This window comes from Bidens hawaiensis, unplaced genomic scaffold (assembly GCF_021521415.1).
Source record: "Bidens hawaiensis isolate Kalapana, Puna unplaced genomic scaffold, B.hawaiensis_p1.1 tig00003126_1, whole genome shotgun sequence".
Classification (NCBI taxonomy): domain Eukaryota; kingdom Viridiplantae; phylum Streptophyta; class Magnoliopsida; order Asterales; family Asteraceae; genus Bidens; species Bidens hawaiensis.
Window position 1 is genome coordinate 2129147 of NW_027491168.1, and position 21670 is coordinate 2150816.

General features: G+C 37.5%; 1 protein-coding gene across 1 annotated transcript; it reads left to right on the forward strand.

Annotated features, from left to right (window-relative positions):
• Positions 1-302: 302 nt before the first annotated feature.
• LOC143622382 (protein BASIC PENTACYSTEINE6-like) lies at positions 303-1510 on the forward strand. Its single transcript, XM_077093554.1, has 2 exons — positions 303-509; positions 590-1510. The coding sequence occupies exons 1-2, from the start codon at positions 456-458 to the stop codon at positions 1496-1498; spliced, it is 963 nt and encodes a 320-aa protein (XP_076949669.1). The 5' UTR covers positions 303-455; the 3' UTR covers positions 1499-1510.
• Positions 1511-21670: the final 20160 nt, after the last annotated feature.

Sequence of the window (21670 nt, forward strand, 5' to 3'; positions counted from 1 at the left end):
ATGATTAGAGGCACATATTTGTCAATCCAAGCACTGAAAACTGATTGTTTGAATTCATAATCACATAATCAGAGGCAGATTTTTGTTTATTCAAACATAAAAATACTGATTATTGAACCCAATAATCACATAATTAGAGGCACATAATGTGACTCTAGTTCTGTGATTATGTATTCAAATATTCAGTTTTCTTTGCTAGGCAACAACACCAAAGCTGTTTATCAAAGGGTAAAATGATAATTTCATATGGCTTGAATGTATTTATTTAATAAATGCATGCTTTTTTCCTTTACCAGGTATTTTGCTTAAGCTAGTAAAGGTCCACAATGAAGGAATACAATAAGCTTTTATGCACGAAACATGTTTTCTTCCAAATGTAGTACAATGGTATGATGCAGTTAGCTTCATGAGTAGTCGAGGTTAATATTAGAAGTTTCATCTTTACAAGTTTTCAAATGGATGATAATGGGCATCGAGAAAACGGGAGACAAAAACAGCCTCAGGGTCAGGTACTATTCCTTTACACCTCAACATCATATTTTAAACCATAAACAACCAAACCCCAAACACTTATTGTGTGTGTTTTCAGTGGTTAATGCAGCATCAACCATCAATGAAGCAGATAATGACCATCATGGCTGAACAGGACGCTGCCATCCAAGAAAGAAACCTAGCCATGTCCGAAAAGAAAACCGCCCTTGCCGAGCGTGACATGGCGCTTCTGCAACGCGACTCGGCAATCGCTGAACGGAATAGCGCAATAATGGAACGGGATAACGCGATTGCCACTTTGCAGTACCGCGAAAACTCAATGACCAATTCCAGCAATAATAATATGTCGTCATCATGCCCACCGGGATGTCAAATATCGCGTAGCGTGAAACACGTGCATCACCCACACCATTACCAACACGACGACACCAACTTGGGCAGTGGTGGCGGCTTGCTACCGACATCTCCGCCTCAAGAACACGCGAAACCTAGACGTGCGAAACACACAAAAGATATCAAACACGCTACACCGACCACTAACAAGACGTCAAGATCGTCAAGAAAGGTGAAATTGGAATGTGATGATTTGAACAAGGTTATGTATGACGACACCCACGATTGGGACAGCAGCGGCATTGGTGGCGACGGCGGTGGTGAGCTTAAAACCGAGTGGAAGGATCAGGATCTCGGGTTGAACCAGGTGGCGTATGATGACACGACGATGCCTATACCCGTGTGTTCGTGCACAGGCGTGTTTAGGCCATGTTACAAGTGGGGTAATGGTGGGTGGCAGTCGTCTTATTGCACGACCACCATGTCAATGTACCCACTTCTGTCGTTGCCTAATAAACGACACGCACGTGTTGGCGGTCGGAAGATGAGTGGGAGTGTGTTTAATAAGTTAATTAGTCGGCTTGCGGGTGAAGGTCATGATTTGTCAAATCCGGTTGATCTTAAGGAGCATTGGGCTAAGCACGGGACGAATCGGTACATCACTATTAAGTAATTTGTTAGGGTTTTGGCTACTTAAGTGTGATTTGTTGACCTTGAAGTGTTAGTAATGTATTTCGATGGATGTTCAAGAATTGAAGGTTTGTTAATTGGCAGTTTTCAACATTTATGTTTGTATCTATAATGTTGAACGTCATTGGAATATGTATGGTCATGTTAAAAATTAAATAAAATTTCAAAACGCAAATGATTGGCCGTTTGACACTTTCGTTTAGTAACCCATCAATCTAACAAGATAAACACCCTCAAGTCTTAGTGATGACATACAAAGCCAGTATGTAGTTTCGGTTAGAGGTGTTCAAAAAAACCGGTCCCCGAACCGGTTTGCCGGTTTAAACCGGAAACCGGTTATTTTAAAAACCGGTTTTTTTAAAACCGGTTTGACCGGTTTACAAACCGCCGGTTTGTATATCGGTTATACTTTTTAGAGCCCAAACCGGTTTTGAAACCGGTTATAAAAAAAACACGGTTTTTTTAAATAACCGGTTACTAAAAAACCGGTTAACCGGTTTTTTTATAAACCGGTTTATGACCGTTTTAGAAAAACCGGTTAACCGGTTTTTTAGTAACCGGTTAACCGGTTAAAAACCGGTTTATTTCCGTTGTGAAACGGCTATATAGCCGTTATTTTCAATTTTGACTGTTTTTTTTTTTTTTTACCATTCTACCCCCACAAACATCTATATATAGTTTAGGTTGGGTATTGGTTAGAACACACTCGATTATACAACTCCAAACGCTCCAAACGCTCTAAACGTTTATTTCATACGCGATTATTTTGTTATCTCACGCTCTATTATACCACATTACCACTCCATACGCTCTAATTTCGTAGTCGATTATCATGGCCTCCCAAAGTGCTACTTCATCCGTCAACATGGGTGCCTCGAACACGGGAGAAACGGTCGTTCGGGTCATCCCCACGAAACGAAACCATGATGTTTGGCAACATTTCGACCTATGCGAAATGTCTAACGATAGCCAAAAAGCTCGATGCAAACATTGTTTGAAGTTTTATGGCAAAGATGCAAACTCCACTTTAAAAGCGCATGTACAAAGGCCCTTTTGCAAGGCCTTGAAGGACGAATCGGGAAGTAGTTCGCAGCCGGAGATGACGAATCAAGGAACGGTGTTTACGTACGACCTTGAAGCGGTACGTCAAAAGTTTTCAAACTTTGTGATTCAAAATACACTTCCTTTCAACCACTTCGACAACCCTCAATTCACGGAGATGATGCAAAAGTATGTTCAACCACGCTACCAACACGTAAGTCGTTCGACCCTTAGAAGAGATTGTCTTAAAGCTTGGAAAAACGCTAAATCCGAACTAATTTCATACTTTTCAAACTTACAAACTGGTGTAAACTTAACAACGGACGTGTGGTCGGTACCTAATGGTTCGCCCGACTCATACATTTGTGTGACGGCTCATTGGGTTGACCCCGAGTCGTGGCAAATGATGAAACGAACCGTTGCGTTTCAATTGTTTGATTACCCGCACACGGGTAGAAATATTTTTAAACTCTTGGATAAAGTCATTCGACAATACAAGATTGAACATAAAATCTTTTCAATTTCGTTTGATAACGCGTCCAACAATACGGCCGCGGTTGGCCATTTAAAATTAAAGTATAAACCTATTTGTGATTGAGCGTTTTTTCATAGCCGATGCATTGCACATATTATCAACTTGGCCGTGCAAGATGGGTTAAACGTGATCGAAATGCAAAGAAACAATTTTAAAAGAATGTTACGAGATGTTTTTAACAACAATAAAACATTTTCAAGATACAAAAAATTTTGTGATGAAGCTAATTGTCAATGGTTGGGGCCCAATTGGGATTGTCCAACAAGATGGAACTCGACTTGTGATATGTTTGAGAAAGCCATCCAACAAAAAGAATCACTAATTGCGTTTCATCAAATAATGTCAAATAGGGGTAAATGTGCACCGTACGATCCTAGAAACTGGTTATTGATTGAGATCGTTACGGAGGTCCTTCAAATTTTTAAATCTTGCACAACTAGTTTATCCGGGTTTACTATCCAACAAGCCCCATTGCTTTACCAAAAATTGCTGTCATGTGCACAAAGTTGAGTGAACTTCATTGTAGGGGTACACCTTATTTTGATATGGGTGTAAAAATGAAAGAAAAATTTAGAAAATATTTTCAACAACTACCCGCTGTTTTGACATGTGCTGCTGCGTTAAACCCTTGCATAAATGTTGGTGGGGTTGAAGCTTTAATAGAAAAAATTTGTGATGAGCTAGAGTTAAACGACGATCAAAACCCCTATTATAACCAAACTTTAAAAAATGCTTTCAACACCACCTTGTCTAACATGTATGATGTTTACCTTACAAAATACGGGTCGTCTTCCCAAATTCATGACTCGTTAAGAGCTGTTGCCCAATCCCAATCCCAAACAGACCTTGAAATGGGGATGTACTACATGATTTGGGAAGACGCCGGTAAACGTCAAAAGGTAAACACCCCAAGCAGTGAACTTGGAAGGTATGGTGGTACCAACTTTGTGAAACACATGACTCCAGATGAATTTAGAAGTCTTGATTTGCTGGCTTGGTGGAGAGGTAAGGAGGATGAGTTTCCGATCCTCGCCGCCATGGCCAAAGATTTACTAACGGTCCAAGCTTCCACGGTAGCTTCGGAGTCTGCTTTTTCTGTTTCTGGCAGAGTTATATCGATTAGGAGGACTCGACTCACTCCACCAGCTGTAGAGATGTCTATTTGCTACAAGGATTACTTGGACTCTTTAGATAGGGCACAACATCAACGCTCACTCGAGGGGGAAATGGACTATGAGGCGGGCTTGTATGAAGACGAGGTCAATCAAGGACACACTCAACCAATGACCGATGAAGAAGCCGCGTACGACGATTACCTAAGGAATAGCTCGGGATCGGGTAGCGAGGAAAATAATGAGTAAGAAACAGCAAGTTGTTAATGTAATCGTGTCTAAGCATTCTTTAATGTTTGTATTTTTGAGTTACGAATATGCGATAACGATTTAATGTTTGTATTTTTAATGTAAAAGCTATAAATGAAAGTTATGTATTTTTGAGTTACGAATATGCGATAACGATTTAATGCTTGTAGTTACCGGTTTGCCTTGTAGTTACCGGTTTGTTTATACTGTGAAAAAATAATGGTTATTTAAAAAAAAAAAAAAAAACCGGTTAACCGGTTAGACCGGTTATTAAAAAACCGGTTAATAAAAAAACCGGTTTATTAACCGGTTCTAACCGGTTCCTAAACCGGTCCTAACCGGTTTGACCGGTTATGGTTTTCATACACAAAAACCGGTTATTAACCGGTCCGGTTATTAACCGAACCGGTTTTTTTCCTGGACGAAAAAAACCGGTCCGGTTAATAACCGAACCGGTTTTTTTAAAAAAAACCGATTTGTGCACCTCTAGTTTCGGTAATCCCCAAAAAAGAGAATCATTCGGATATTGAACGAAATGGGATTAGTCCACAAGATTTTATCAGACATTGGATAAGTTTTACCAAAATTGGTACAGTAGAAACTCGATAAATTAATACTCGATTATTTAATAAACTCTCTAAGATAATATTTTTTGCCGGTCTCGACTCAGGGATAGGGTGCTAAATTAATAATTCGCTAAAATTATAAGATAATACATTTTTGATAATTTCTTTAGACCCCATATAAATATAAATTAATAATTCCTTATATATAGCATATTACATGAATGATTTATGAAGGTTTCTTGAAAAATGACTCAATTGTCTTTTGTTTTTTTGTTGAAATCAATTTCCCCTTAAATCTCGTCTCTAATTTTCCTTAGCATGATAACAACTTCTGGTGTTGTTTTCTCATAGCTCAACAAGAAATTGTTCAATGTGATTGCCGCTTTAATAGCTTCGTTTCGCGAAGGGGGCTCCATTATAGAACTTTCATCATCTTCTTCATCGATACCATCTTTATTAATTCCAATAACGCTTTCAATAATTTCTTCATCAGTCAACAACTGTGCAACTACATTTTCTTCTGGGTGAGTCAGGACATTCTACTATAAATTAATAAAATATTAATTAATATATAAATTAATAATTATTAATTTATCGATTAATTAATAACTCTTTTAATTAATAAATTTTGATGTTCCCAAATGTATTATTTTATAGAGTTTCTACTGTATACTGTAAAGTGAAAAATACCATTAAATATTTTGCATTTTTATAGTTGGATTATTTTTTGGACATCATAAAACCTGTCCAATGTCTTCAAAAACCTATATTTTTTGTCTAAAGCAAATCCCTCCTCTCTTCCAAGTACACAAAACCTCTTCGTACATCTTCCAAATTCCAGTTTAATTCTTGGCTCCACTAAGTAGACTATGCGGTACGGTCGACAAATAGGAGATGTGGACAAGCTACCACACGAGAACATTGTAATATAATAATTATTTTAATAAAAGTTTGAATGATGAAAAATGGGCATTTCCATGATTTAAAGATGAAGGAAAGCCATAATATGACACTAGACTAGGGTCACACAGAATGAGGATGAGTACTATCAATGGCCTTGGAGATGGTCTGGTGCACTTGCTTAAGTTTTTTGCTTTTTCTTTCTTTCTTTCTTTAACAAAATTATACAAAAATTAGAATGATTTGGAAGATGCTTGAAAATGTTCGGTATACCTAAAGATAGACATGAGACTTGAATTAATGATGCTTAACAGATTTGAAAATATACCTAAGAGATAGATACGAGACTAGAATTAATGTTGCTTAACACAGAGAAAAAATATCGTGTATTTTAAAGATAGGAAAACTAGTACTTTTAAGGTGTCAATTCAGTATAAAGCTTCGTAAGCTACGGATGTCTGTAATATTCTGAATCGAACCAAATTTGATCATTTTTTATTTTAAAAAGTAGTCCATTTGTGTTTGAACCCATTCCAACATGCTATTTTGCTTGGTCCGACCCACCCATTTCACTAGACGGAATTCCTATTTACTCTACAACCAAAAACACACAATAATTATGATAGGAAGCGGTTCGGATCTTGGGTTCTCCGATGGAGACCATGGTTCGAACCCCACTTGGATAAACAAGACATGCCGTTAAAAAAACATACAAAATATATAATATATACATAAATTTTTAATATATAAAAAGATATACGTCACATTATGCAATGATTTGAAACTGGAGAATTCAACGAAGAAATAAATGTATGTCCGATTATAAGTAAAGGCATTAAGGCTATGTGTTACCGTTGAATTCGCGGTGTGAATTCATCAAATCATATTGTGCTGCGTGGCGCTAACTAGACCCAACCCTTCAACCCTTTTCGGTCACGTCACCGGTGAATTCACCCCGTTGTTGCTCATGCCCGCTAAAGCCGTCCATTCATGAGCCAACCCATCAATCTTCTTTCTTTATCCCAAGCGACCACGCTCACCTGGGGTCGCGGTGCCTACCCGCGACGAGTGGTGAAGCGAGGGTGTTGTGGTGTTCGTGGCCGACGTCGCTCATGCCACTCGCTAAAGCCAATCGCTCGCTTGACCATAAAGCATAGTCCAATCATATCACATGTATGAAAATTAACAATTATGCATATAACAATTTTAGAAAATAAAAAATAAATAATATAAAAATATATTTAGTAAAATGGTGCTTCTTAAAAGTTATTTATCAGAATGGTGTTTTTTTTATCTGTCTTTTTATCTTTTAACCAACATATTAGATTTCCTTTTCTTTACTTTTTTTTTTTTTACTTTTCCATTCAATAATCAATTATCTATGTTTTTGAACCACTCTCCAACCTAACTGGTTGAGCTGAGATATCCAAAAATTTTAATTTAAAAATGAGAGGTTTTTGTTCAAGTCTCACATGTAACAAAAATATAAGGGATTCTAGGTTTGGGGGTTTCCCCACCTATGGTGGGTTTCCCCTGAGAGGGAAATGGAGATGGTCGTACAAGTCAGTGGCTGTCAGTGATCCAAATGACGTTAAAAACAAACTTTTATAACTTTTTTCACTAACTTTAATAACTATTCTTTTTTCAATTAACTCATTATAGTTATTTAAAAAATACAAATTGAAAATAAATAATCTAACCTTTTGTGTATTGGCTGATAATAATCTAAAATTTAAAAATCTCTGCGATAGGTCCAACCTTTCGACTATTTTTCTCTCAATGGACCTCTGTTATAAAGCACATAACGGCATTAAGTGTTTATAACCGATGTTCTAAGGCTTTTGATCAGAAGAAAGATACGAGTCGACTGATGTAAAACTTATCTCGAAACGGTGATTCAAATGACTTGGTTTTTGTTAATTGAAATTCAAGCACTCGAATTGAAACACTGTTTTGTCGTTTAGATTATCGTTTCTGTTTGTCCCGCCAATCTTCCATGGCCTCTAATTGACGGGTGGATTGTAGAGTCACCCTTAAGTGTCGTAATTCGAGTTAAAACGTGTGCCTTTATGTATAAATTCAAGGATTTGGATTACTACACTATATTGTGTAATGCAGGTACAAATGAGGCGAAAAGGTTGCTCGAGTGTGTTCAGATGAAAAGGAACAAGAGTGTCAATGCAGGAAGTCAACAGCCATGAATTGATAAAGAAAAATGAAATTTTGAACTAGGTCTACCGTAGCTTACGGTAGCCACCGTAAGCTACGCTAGGGGTCTGCCGTAAAAAGCCACCATAAACAGACACTTTCCACTGTAGGAACTTCAGGGCTACCGTAGCTTACGGTAGCCACCGTAGCTTACTGTAGCCTCAGCATTTTGATGTCGGTTACAACTCGAAAAATGGGGTTTAAAGGACTTTTGGGTTCCATTCTATGGTATTCCATTTTGAGACAATTGTTGGGGTGATTTTGGGGCTTGAGAACAAGTTTTTGAGGGCTTTGAATCAAGGATTAACATCATAATCTTGGATTGCTTCTGATTAAACTTGGTATGATGATTTCAATTATGTGTGGCTAAAACTTCTAGTATTTCTCTTGGTTGTAAGGTTATTGCAATACTCTTTTTGTTTATTGTTCTTGCACTTGGATTGATTATCGAATCGTTTAGATTAATATAATCACGTTGTTTGTTTGATTGTTTGTAATTTGTCCATATTGTTTAACCTAATTTCGTTCTATACGTTCTTGGTGTTGTTGACAATCGAGATTTAGTAGAAGAAAATTAGGGTTAAGATTATATTGATTGATTAACCAAGTAACGACCTCGCGTTCTAGGAATCCGAGTACTTAGTTCTTTATTAATCACAAACAATTACACTTACACGAAATCAAGATATTATGATTTATCCATTGAACTTAAACAAAAGAGTTGCATGATAACTGAACTCCAAGAGGAATGCTCATTTAATCAATTGTTTACAACCTACGTTTAGTTTATTTAGTTTATAAAATCAAATCAAACATTTTTCGTCATTTAAATTTATATTAGTTTAATTGTAAGCTACTCAGCAACACATATTCCACAAACTCTTCGTGTTCGACACCCATTTACCACTATCTAATTAGTTGTATTTGGTTTATTTTTGTGCGAGTCTTCGACCTCGTGTCAAATTTTGGTGCCGTTTTCGGGGAGTAGTGCGCAACGTGTGTTATTTCTGTAGTTTTTGTTTAAATTGTTATTGTCAGTTTTACGCGGGTTGTGCTAGTGTGCAGGTACTTACAGGTATATGCATACACGACGTTCTCGGTCTTCATCACCGTTAGCGTTTGATCCTGAAATCGAGAGAACCTTTCGTCAGAATCGGATTCTTCAAAGGGAGAACAAGGTTATTGGGTCGCCAGCACAAAAAGTCGAACAACTGACGCCATAATCATGGCTTCGGAACAAACTGTACCGCCAATGCCACCACCCATAAATCCACAAAACTCATAATCCACTGAACCCATTACCACTACAATCTCTACAAGTGTACCTACTTCTGCTGTGTTTAGCTTTCAAACACCAATCAACCTTCCACCCTTGACAAGTTTTATGCCTATTCAAGGACAATCTTCAAATTCATTACAACAATCACCTTTTCACTCTCAACAACACCCACTTTACAGTCAACATCCATATACATTTCCTCAAGACCCACCCATAACCCATACTTCACCGGGTCAGAGATTGGACCCGCATTTGTATGGTGGATCACGGTATGGTGATGGCAATGAAGGGTAAGAAGAATTTGAATAAGGATATGTAAGTGGAGTTGATGGGAGTCAATTGAGGGTGAAAGGGAAATTCAGGTATGGACCCGAACTTCAACCGCAACAAGTGCAATAATGGGGCGGACCTCCAATTATTCAAGAACAACCGCAACAACCACAACCATTGCAACAAGTTCCTCAACAACCCCAATACCAACAACCTCAATTTCAACAACCAAATCCTCAACCGCAATTTCAACAAAATGTGTAACAAAGGCCCGTTTACCGGCAAATGGACCAACCGAGAGTACCATTGGGGGTACCAAGACGTCATGCAAGAAAGATGGTGAGGGGAATTGAAGCTCACTTTAGACCGGTAATCACTAATAACCCATCGGTGGTTATTCCTCAAAACCAAAATGGAAGAACGTTTGAGGTGAGAACCAATGCACTCCAAAGTTTACCAAAGTATAAGGGTCTAGCAACGGAAGAACCTTATTTTCATTTGGAGGCATATGACTCTATTTGCAACACGATTGGGGGTCAAGGGTTCTCACCAGATGAGGTTAAGTTGGTTTTATTTCAATTTTCGTTGGAGGATAAGGCAAAGAGATGGTTTTACACTTTGCCTTCCGCATCAATTTATACTTGGGCCGAGATGCAAAAAAGGTTCTTAGAAGAGTTTTACACGGCCCAAAAGACTAATGATGCAAAACTAAGTTTGAGAAGCTTCCAACAGCAATTGGGTTAAATGTTTCATGAAGCATTCGAGAGGTTTAATATGATGATAAAAAATTATCCTCACCATGGTATAGCTCTTTGGGAATTGTTGAATGCTTTTCATGAGGGGTTAAATGCGGAAGATGAGAGGGATTTAATGTCAATCACAAATGGTACATTCGGTACCAATTATGAACAAGATGATTGGGCATTCTTGGAGCAAATGGCAGTCACATCGAAGAGAAAGGCTCAAACCGCAAGAAGAGCAAGGCCAGCAACTGGAATACCGCAAGTCCATGCCGTATAAGATGTAGGAGTACAAACCACTAACCAAAGGATTGATGTTTGTACAAATTGCAATGAGTTGGGTCATGCGGCGGATGTGTGTACGGTGGGACAAGAACAAGTAGAGAAAGTGAATGCACTTCAAGGTCAGAGGGGGGGGGGGGTGGTCAAAATTATAATATGAATTCAAACACTTACCACCCCGGGTTGAAAAATCATCCCAATTTTCGTTATGGGAATCCGGCTACTCAATTTAATCAGAATTTCCAAGGGAATCAAGAAAATTATGTTTCACGCCAACAATACAACAATCAAGGCTTTCAAAGTCAATTTCAACAAACGGGAAGTGGTCAAAGTGGGTGTTCGAGTCAAAGTTCTTCAAGTGGGAATGAAGTCATGGATATGCTTAGGATGATACAACAAGACATGCAAAGGAGAAATCAACTTGATGAAGTGCGCATGCAAAAGGATGAAGTCCGTGACATAGCCATTCAATCGTTGACCACTCAAATGGGTCAACCTGCAACCGATGTTGAGAATTTGAAGAAAAACAGCTCGAGCTTAAAGAAGGGGAACAACGTGCATATCAATGCGGTAAGTCTTTTACCTAATTTTGGAATTTCTAGTGTTCAAGTTGATCCAACACCACAGTTTTTTGAGGGGGTGATGGAAGATATTAGTGATGAGACTGAAAATGTGAGTAATTATGAAACAATTTTTCAAAACAACTCTGAATTACAACCGAATGAAATATCTTTTTTTGAAAATTATTCTTGTGATAAATGTTTAAATGACAAATTAACCAAAATAAGGGATGAGAGGGTTGATAATAATATTATCTTGAGTAAACTTCAAGACCCAGGAGTGCCCCTTTTATCAATCAAAATTGGCGAATTTAAAACTGATCGGCACTGCTAGATCTTAGAGCTTGTGTTAGTATAATGCCCGGTAGTTTATATGATCAGTATGAGTTTGGTCCGCTACAAAAAGTAAACACCACCGTGGTTTTAGCGGATCAAACCCATACACTTCCCCGAGGCATGATATATAATGTGATAGTATATGTGGAGGATTTCTGTTACTCAGTTGACTTTTTAGTACTTAATTATGCTAAAAATGTAACTAATACGCAACCCACAGTCATATTGGGTAAACCCTTCCTCACCACTTCACTTGTAGTAATTGATTGTGCTAAGGGGACCCTGGGAATTAAATATGGGAATCGTAATAAACGGTTATCATTATTTGAAAATACTACTGACCGTCTTGTAGACAAGGAAAGCCTGAAGGCGGATTTTGTTAACAAGTGTGCATCCTTGAGCAAGGATCACATGAAAATGGAGTGTTTTATGATTGACAGGTCAGTTGAGAAGAAAGAAGTTGAGCATCAACAAAGTGAGAAGGTGGCAGAAGAAGGTGGCCGACCAAGGAAGACGAAAGTGAGACATCCACCTAACCTAAATGATCCAGGGTGGAGGATGAGGATGTTCGGGCCCGACCCTGGTTTGCCGGAATACTGGTAACAGTTGCTTGAAAAAGAGCGTGCTTATAACGAGAAGGCTGCACGGGAGTGGGCTAGTCACCCACCTTGAATGTCATAAAAGTTTCAAAAAGGTGGTAATTGTACATTTTGTATATTTTTATTTTTATTTTGCTCTATAATTTCTAGTTTGTTTGTTATTAATGGTATTTTAAGTTATCATCTTAGCAAAAACCAAGTGTGAGGAAATTCTTATGGATTTCTCTTCGACACTATGTTGGGACAACACGGGTTTTTCATGAAAGGAAGTGGTGGTTAATTAGTAGTATCTTTGTTTTTATTTTCTCAAAACCATACATTGGGGACAATGTATCCCAAGTGTGGGGATGGGGGAATTTTTTGTTTTCAAAAATTATAATATATATATATATATAAATTTATATAAAAATATAAAAAAAATAAAAAAAAAAACTTTTGAAAGAAAACCAGAAAGTGGTAAGATGGCAGGGTAAAGTTTTGGTCCCTTTTCATGGTCACAATTTTCTTAAATTCAAGTTTGCTTAGTTGTTTTAAAAACGAGGTTGTGTTGTATTCTAGTTAATGTTAGCATGCTTTCGGTACAATAACCTGCATAACATGTCCATATCCAGTTGTGTATTGGGAAAGTGAAGAGTGGTGGTAGATTGGTTATTCTCCATTAGAACTTGTGCGATCAATGCATTTCGAGACCTTAGCTTGGTATAAGTGCAAAAGTGAGAGGCAATTAGGTTTAAGCCTCGTCTGGATGAGCGCGAGTGTGGGTTTTGGGGGTTGGGCCTCATACATTACACATATGAGCGTGGGCAATGAAAGGGGTGGGAGGTTGGTTCATTTGGTAAACCTATTTGGACTTATTCTTTTTATTTAATTAACCCCGATATATGTTGTGAGACGATCCGGCTTGATAGGCTTTTCTTTGTAATTGTATGTGTTTTGCTATTAATAAATAGAGAGTAGTGGATTTCATGCTTGTGTACAAGTCTATGTTAAAAAAAAGAAAAAAAATGAATGATATTATGTGAAAAAAAAAGAAAAAAAGAAAAAAAAAAGAAAAGATTGGTATTCAATATCCAAACCAATGTGTATCGAGTTTGTGATACAAGTTGGTAGTGTATATAGTAGTTTCTTTTATTGTTTATTTAGTTTTGAAGTAACAAGTCGGATCGGATCATTTGAGTCACTTTCAATATTCCCATTCCATACCTTTACACCTAGCCCCATTACAACCCGTTTTAAGACCTCTTGATTTGCATATTGTGTTAAAGCATATATAGGTGGAGATTTGATGGTGGCACAAGCATATGCGAGGAGAATCGAGTATTATTGGAAAATATAGAACGATCACCGATAAGAGGGTTAATGAGTGACGGTGTGTTATGTGTGAGTAAAAGCCGAAAGCATGTTAAGGTTGACTAGAATTCTATGTTTTAAATATAATATTGAGTGATACTAATGCAAACCTCTAATAATGAGGGAATAAGGTATGATTGGGGACCTTGACTGAGCCGAGCTTTGTGGTATGTTTTAAAAACAAGAAATTGTTTGAGTTGCTTGAGGGCAAGCAACGTGTAAGTGTGGGGATTTGACCGGTGGATTGTAGAGCCATCCTTAGGTGTCATAATTCGAGTTAAAACGTATGCGTTTATGTATAAATTCAAGGATTTTGATTACTACACTATGTTGTGTAATGCAGGTACAAATGAGGAGAAAAGGTTGCTCGAGTGTGTTCATATGAAAAGGAACAAGAGAGTCAATGCGGGAAGTCAACAACCAAGAATTGATAAAGAAAAATGGAATTTTGAACTGGGTCTACCGTAGCTTACGGTAGCCATCGTAAGCTACGCTAGGGGTCTGCCGTAAAAAGCCACCAAAAACAGACACTTTCCACCGTAGGAATTTTAGGGCTACCGTAGCTTACGGTAGCCACCGTAGCTTACTGTAGCCTCAGCATTTTGATGTCGGTTACAACTCGAAAAATGGGGTTTAAAGGACTTTTGGGTTCCATTCTATGGTATTCCGTTTTGAGACAATTGTTGGGGTGATTTTGGGGCTTGAGAACAAGTTTTTGAGGGCTTTGAATCAAGGATTAACATCATAATCTTGGATTGCTTTGGATTAAACTTGGTATGATGATTTCAATTATGTGTGGCTAAAACTTCTAGTATTTCTCTTGGTTGTAAGGTTATTGCAATACTCTTTTTGTTTATTGTTCTTGCACTTGGATCGATTATCGAATCATTTAGATTAATATAATCATGTTGTTTGTTTGTTTGATTGTTTGTAATTTGTCCATATTGTTTAACCTAATGTCGTTCTATACGTTCTTGGTGTTATTGACAATCGAGATTTACTAGAAGAAATTAGGGTTAAGATTATATTGATTGATTAACCAAGTAACGACCTCGCGTTCTAGGAATCCGAGTACTTAGTTCTTGATTAATCACAAACAATTACACTTACACGAAATCAAGATATTATGATTTATCCATTGAACTTAAACAAAAGAGTTGCATAATAACCGAACTCCAAGAGGAATGCTCATTTAATCAATTGTTTACAACCTTCGTTTAGTTTATTTAGTTTATAAAATCAAATCAAACCAACCTGAATTTTACTTTTTTGTCATTTACATTTATATTAGTTTAATTGTAAGCTACTCAGTAACACATATTCCACAAACTCTTCGTGTTCGACACCCATCTACCACTATCTAATTAGTTGTATTTGGTTTATTTTTGTGCGAGTCTTCGACCTCGTATCACTAATCAAACCTCGAATTCTTGGAAACCATATTCAATTAATCTACAAGAATACAATGATATGACAATAATTGTGAACAAACAGAAACTTGATTGAACACTGACTAATGCGTTAATGTTGTTACAAAATGGGATCTTAACTGCCAATCTAAACTTGATTAAACGACACGACGCTTCCCTAGACGGTTATGAGAAAACTGTTCATAACTGCCAATCCTAATTTCGTGGACTTGATAAACATGTTTTGTTTGTTGGCTTGCAGCCCAAACAAACAAACCTGAACCAACTTAAACATGCCTTAAAGGGCCTAAATATGTTCTGCACAAATTGGGCCCAAATACCAAACTAACGTATTAAACAAAGTCTTAAACCAAGTGACTCAATAAATAACAAAAACATTAAAATACCAGCAAACCCAAATAAATTAGGGATTACATCCCCCCTCCCCAATTCATTTGTCCTTCAAGTTCTTCATTTGTTTGGATCTTCATCATTGAACATGAATATGTGGTCGTTTTCACTTGGTTCCTCATTTTCCAAACCTGGCCCCTTCTTAAATTGAACTTGGACATCCCTTGACCCGCTTGTTCTACATTATGGTGGAAAGTCTCTAACCACATTTGTGCTCCTTTCCTTTCATCCATGATCCATCACTTGGTTTACATCTTTCTTTCCTTTGTCCGATTCCTCGATCTTCACATCATTCGTTGAATGTGATAATATCAATCTATCAGATCGAGGTATTTCACACAAGCCAATTTCAAAGTCTTTCCATTTCCAAACTCGTATCCCATCTGAATAGCCATAAGATCCCATTTATGTTCTTCACACACGTACTCATATCCACCTTCAATGTTTACCTATTAACATAAAAATTTAAAAGATCTATTTTCCTACCATTTGCTAATATTGGTTGGCATTCTTCCGGCTTTTCAATATCCAAATATTCCTTCACGATCGAACTTACTGATCTATCAAACTCCTCTTGGAATGTTTCTTCATTCTTAATGAGTTTCTCATGTATTTTCACCAAATATAGAAAGTCTATAATACTTTCTAGCGAGATGTCTTGTAACATCCCGAAATTTCAAGATAATATTAATTATATTACTTAATAATAGAGGGAAAGTTTACTCGGGTTATCAGGAAATAAATAAAAGAATAGGAGTTGGTATGGGTCGGGCTAGTGTCGGGTAATGGACGTCGGTTTGGATTTGGATTAATAGAGATGGGTTAAATAAGAATGGGCCTTAGGTCCATGGGATTCAGGGATATAAATATCCCATAAACCCCAAAATATCTTTCAGATTTCACCAAACTCCCTAACACACACATACCCACTAACTTCGCCGGAACCGGCTGAGCCAAGGGAAGAATCGGGCAGGTCCGAGAGAGAGCGATTAGTTGTGTTAACAAGTTAAACGAGATCCAAACAAGCTCAAAAAGGTATGATTCTTGATCTTTGAGGTTTAAAGATCCAAGCTTTTTAGTGTATAAGCGACCAAAAATGGTCGGGAAGCGTAGTGGGTGATATTGAACCATAGCAAGGGTGTTAAAATCGCTCAAAATGCTGAAAGAAACCGAACAGCGGCCGTCTGGGCAACTTCGCCTTCATCTGGGCAACTTCGCCTTCAACGCGATGAACTTCGCCTGCAAGCTAAGTTCGCCTGATGGCAACTTCGCTGTAAAGTTAAGTTCGCCTAAGGTTCAACTTCGCCTGAAGCCAAGTTCGCCTGATGGCAACTTCGCTGTAAAGCTAAGTTCGCCTAAGGTTAACTTCGCCTAGAGCTAAGTTCGCCCGAGGGTTAACTTCGCCTAAAGCCAAGTTTGATTAGAAAATAAATTATAAAGCGATAAGTTAAAGTAAGCTAATACTAGGCCACCAGATTAGATCAGACGAGTATTGATACGTGTAACTTGTACAGTCAGCCGAGCTCAGTTAGAGAAGGGATTTACAGCTATCAGAAAAAGAAGCAGAATTCAGGTGAGTTTCTAGCCCCATTTATGTGTTACGTTTTCGGGGTTGTGTGCATACTCAATATGTTTGTTAATACACTTAACCTAAGAGATAAGTGTATGCCTTATATGGATAATGTGAAATATATGAATGATTGCTTGACGGTACGTGAACGATCTTCGAATATTGCACGTATCGTCAAGGGAAGTGACTAGCTCCTCACATGGATATTAAATAATAAAGTATAGTGTTCCTTTTATGGAAGGTATAGTGTTCCTTTTATGGAAGGTATAGTGTTCCTTTTATGGATAGTAAAGTGTTCCTTCTATGGATAGTATAGTGTTCCTCCTATGGAAATTATATATGGTAGAGTAATGGTAATGGTTCTTTTAATAAATATTACGTGACGATCCTCCTATGGATATTTATACAAGGTTAAGGTAGTAATATGTGTCTTCGGATACGGGAAGTAATATATGGGAATAAATTGTATGATACCTGATTAACTAGAACTCACTCAGCGTAGCTGACTTTTAGTATGCACACAGGTGAGCCGATTACAGAGCTAGCAAGAGGATGACGCATCGCATGGATTGAACGGCTGGCATCTGAAGAAAGAAGTAAAGATGTTTTGAATATAAAGTTTTGTGTTATGGTATCAAAGAAAAGATTTAATGTTTTTTAACAAATGATTGATGTTTTATATTCCGCGAAAAGTTTTAATAAACTCTGATTTGAAGGACTGTGTTTATGAGTAAATCCGACGCTAAAGTAGGGCTACCGGGTTCGGGGCCTTACAAGTTGGTATCAGAGCATAAGTTCGAGAGATTTAAGCATCCTACATGCTTAGACTCGAACAGAGAATGGGATTTAAGTAAGAAAAGAAAGAAGATGCCAGTTCAAGAATGCCATGTGTCGCTCGAGCAAAAAAAATCAGTAAAGGTAAGGTGTATGATTAAATGATATATGTTAATGAGAAAGAAAAGATACGTGAACGATAAGGATAGAAATAATTGATTGTTTGATTTGACTAACTGCTTAAGTAGAACCAGCACAAATAGACTCATAAAGGGAAGCGAATAGGACACGGAAAGCAACGTGATCAGCTAGTCACAGCTGGCCACTGTTATTACCTGTTAGCCTTGCTATCCTTGTACTAAATAGTTCCTTGAGTGATGATGTTTGTGTTGTCCCTTTAAGAATACTGATGGCTGGAGCTGGAGAAGTTGTGGGAACTGGGGGTCGCACTGGACGTCGTGGCAGGCCTCTTAAAGATCGAAACGAGACTTGGTACATTGAGGGCCTCATGGAGAAGCTACCTTAAATAGCTAATACACGTGACCACCATTCGATAACTGCAAAGTCGGAAGTAAGAAGGGTAACTCAGAAAACGAAGGCGATTCAATAAAGCGTGTAAATATAAGAAGTTTTCCTTTTATAGGGAATAAGTTAGGTTTCGGGGACGAAACCTCTTTAAGGATGGAAGACTTGTAACATCCCGAAATTTCAAGATAATATTAATTATATTACTTAATAATAGAGGGAAAGTTAACTCGGGTTATCAGGAAATAAATAAAAGAATAGGAGTTGGTATGGGTCGGGCTAGTGTCGGGTAATGGACGTCGGTTATGGATTTGGATTAATAGAGATGGGTTAAATAAGAATGGGCCTTAGGTCCATGGGATTTCAGGGATATAAATATCCCATAAACCCCAAAATATCTTTCATATTTCACCAAACTCCCTAACACACACATACCCACTAACTTCGCCGGAACCGGCTGAGCCAAGGGAAGAATCGGGCAGGTCCGAGAGAGAGTGATTAGTTGTGTTAACAAGTTAAACGAGATCCAAACAAGCTCAAAAAGGTATGATTCTTGATCTTTGAGGTTTAAAGATCCAAGCTTTTTAGTGTATAAGCGACCAAAAATGGTCGGGAAGCGTAGTGGGTGATATTGAACCATAGCAAGGGTGTTAAAATCGCTCAAAATGCTGAAAGAAACCGAACAGCGGCCGTCTGGGCAACTTCGCCTTCATCTGGGCAACTTCGCCTTCAACGCGATGAACTTCGCCTGCAAGCTAAGTTCGCCTGATGGCAACTTCGCTGTAAAGTTAAGTTCGCCTAAGGTTCAACTTCGCCTGAAGCCAAGTTCGCCTGATGGCAACTTCGCTGTAAAGCTAAGTTCGCCTAAGGTTAACTTCGCCTAGAGCTAAGTTCGCCCGAGGGTTAACTTCGCCTAAAGCCAAGTTTGATTAGAAAATAAATTATAAAACGATAAGTTAAAGTAAGCTAATACTAGGCCACCAGATTAGATCAGACGAGTATTGATACGTGTAACTTGTACAGTCAGCCGAGCTCAGTTAGAGTAGGGATTTACAGCTATCAGAAAAAGAAGCAGAATTCAGGTGAGTTTCTAGCCCCATTTATGTGTTACGTTTTCGGGGCTGTGTGCATACTCAATATGTTTGTTAATACACTTATCCTAAGAGATAAGTGTATGCCTTATATGGATAATGTGAAATATATGAATGATTGCTTGAAGGTACGTGAACGATCTTCGGATATTGCACGTATCGTCAAGGGAAGTGACTAGCTCCTCACATGGATATTAAATAATAAAGTATAGTGTTCCTTTTATGGAAGGTATAGTGTTCCTTTTATGGAAGGTATAGTGTTCCTTTTATGGATAGTAAAGTGTTCCTTCTATGGATAGTATAGTGTTCCTCCTATGGAAATTATATATGGTAGAGTAATGGTAATGGTTCTTTTAATAAATATTACGTGACGATCCTCCTATGGATATTTATACAAGGTTAAGGTAGTAATATGTGTCTTCGGATACGGGAAGTAATATATGGGAATAAATTGTATGATACCTGATTAACTAGAACTCACTCAGCGTAGCTGACTTTTAGTATGCACGCAGGTGAGCCGATTACAGAGCTAGCAAGAGGATGACGCATGGCATGGATTGAACGGCTGGCATCTGAAGAAAGAAGTAAAGATGTTTTGAATATAAAGTTTTGTGTTATGGTATCAAAGAAAAGATTTAATGTTTTGTAACAAATGATTGATGTTTTATATTCCGCGAAAAGTTTTAATAAACTCTGATTTGAAGGACTGTGTTTATGAGTAAATCCGACGCTAAAGTAGGGCTACCGGGTTCGGGGCCTTACATGTCTTCATCAAATTCTTCAATAGATAGATATGGAACATTTGAGACGTGCTTCCAAACATCGTGTCACGCCCTTAAATTTCGACTAACAGAGTTTCACCGCGAAGCGTGTGTCATACCAGGATCTAGCTCATTTGTTATACCAAACATTCAATTTAAAATATTCAAAACATTAGTTCCATTCAAACATGAGAAAACAAAAATCAAACCAGACACTTCAAATTTTTGAGGAAGCGTAAAAGTAAATGATTTAAAATAATAAACCATGTGCTCAAATATGCATAACCCATCAATGTATACAATGTGTAATAAAAGTTCATGCGACAAGTGTGACTCCAGACATATGCAATGCAAGCCATTCCTTAGCTCATCTAGCAACCTAGACAAGTATAAATACTCAAAGGTCAACACAAGGTTGGTGAGTTCAAAAGTTGTAGTAAAAGTAATATATATAGTATATGTATCATAAGTAGTATAAGTAGTGTATGTAGATTTAACACTTTTCAAAAGTATGAGGGTAGCTAACCTCACTTACTTGAGTGTAATCTAGTAAGAAGATGATACAAAAGCAGTCTCCAAACATGAATATTAACTTTCCTTGGGATGGATCTATTCTCTTTAGTAACACGACTTCCATCCGGAAGGGCTTTACTATCAATGTGTTTTCTAAAAGACTTAACCGAAAATTCTTCTGCTAGATCCAACTCCCACGCCCATTTTTCATCTGAATCTCCCAAACAAACATTAGCTACTAATTGAAGGTCAACGAATTGATTATATTCCGAACCTCCCCTAGGTGCTCGTCTCCACCCCCAAACTATCCCTGACGTAGTGACTCGATCAATTAGTGTGTAATCTTTTCGGGTTTCTAAATTAAACATCATGAAATATTTACCACTTGATTTTTAATAGAATTGATTGGAACCAAATCTTCTTCGTTTAATTCTTGAATGTTTTTATAATTTTAGCTCAAATCCCATTACCTCTTAAACCGGTAGACATACCCTACTTATTAATTTTCTTTCCATATAAGTTTTTCAAAACTCGAACCCACAATGAATTTTGAGTATTATCAAGCCTCCACGGCCACTTGTAAAGAAGCCACCAAACCTCGTTCCTAAATGATGTTTTCTTCCCATTTACCACTTGCTTTTTAATAGAATTGATGGGAACCAAATCTTCTTCGTTTAATTCTCAAGTGTTTTATAATTTAGCTCAAATTCCATTATCTCTAAAACCGGTAGACATACCCTACTTATTAATTTTCTTTCCATAACTCAATGAATTTTGAGTATTAACAAGCTCCATCACCACTTGTAAAGGAGCCCCTGATTTTGATTCCACAAACTATTTTATAAGAAGATTGTTTACTTAAATTACGTAATTTAACAAGTATAGAAATCCTCATGTTGCAATAGGGGGTGTAAAACCATTTACGAATTCACTTCACTCAAAAACATGAAGTTATCACCATCATCAGTCACTATCCCCTCTCCCACGGTCAGTATCTTTCATGAACCATTAAGATAACCGAATGAAAAATAAACGTAAAAATGTTAATTCATGCATGATTGGTTATGTTGAAAA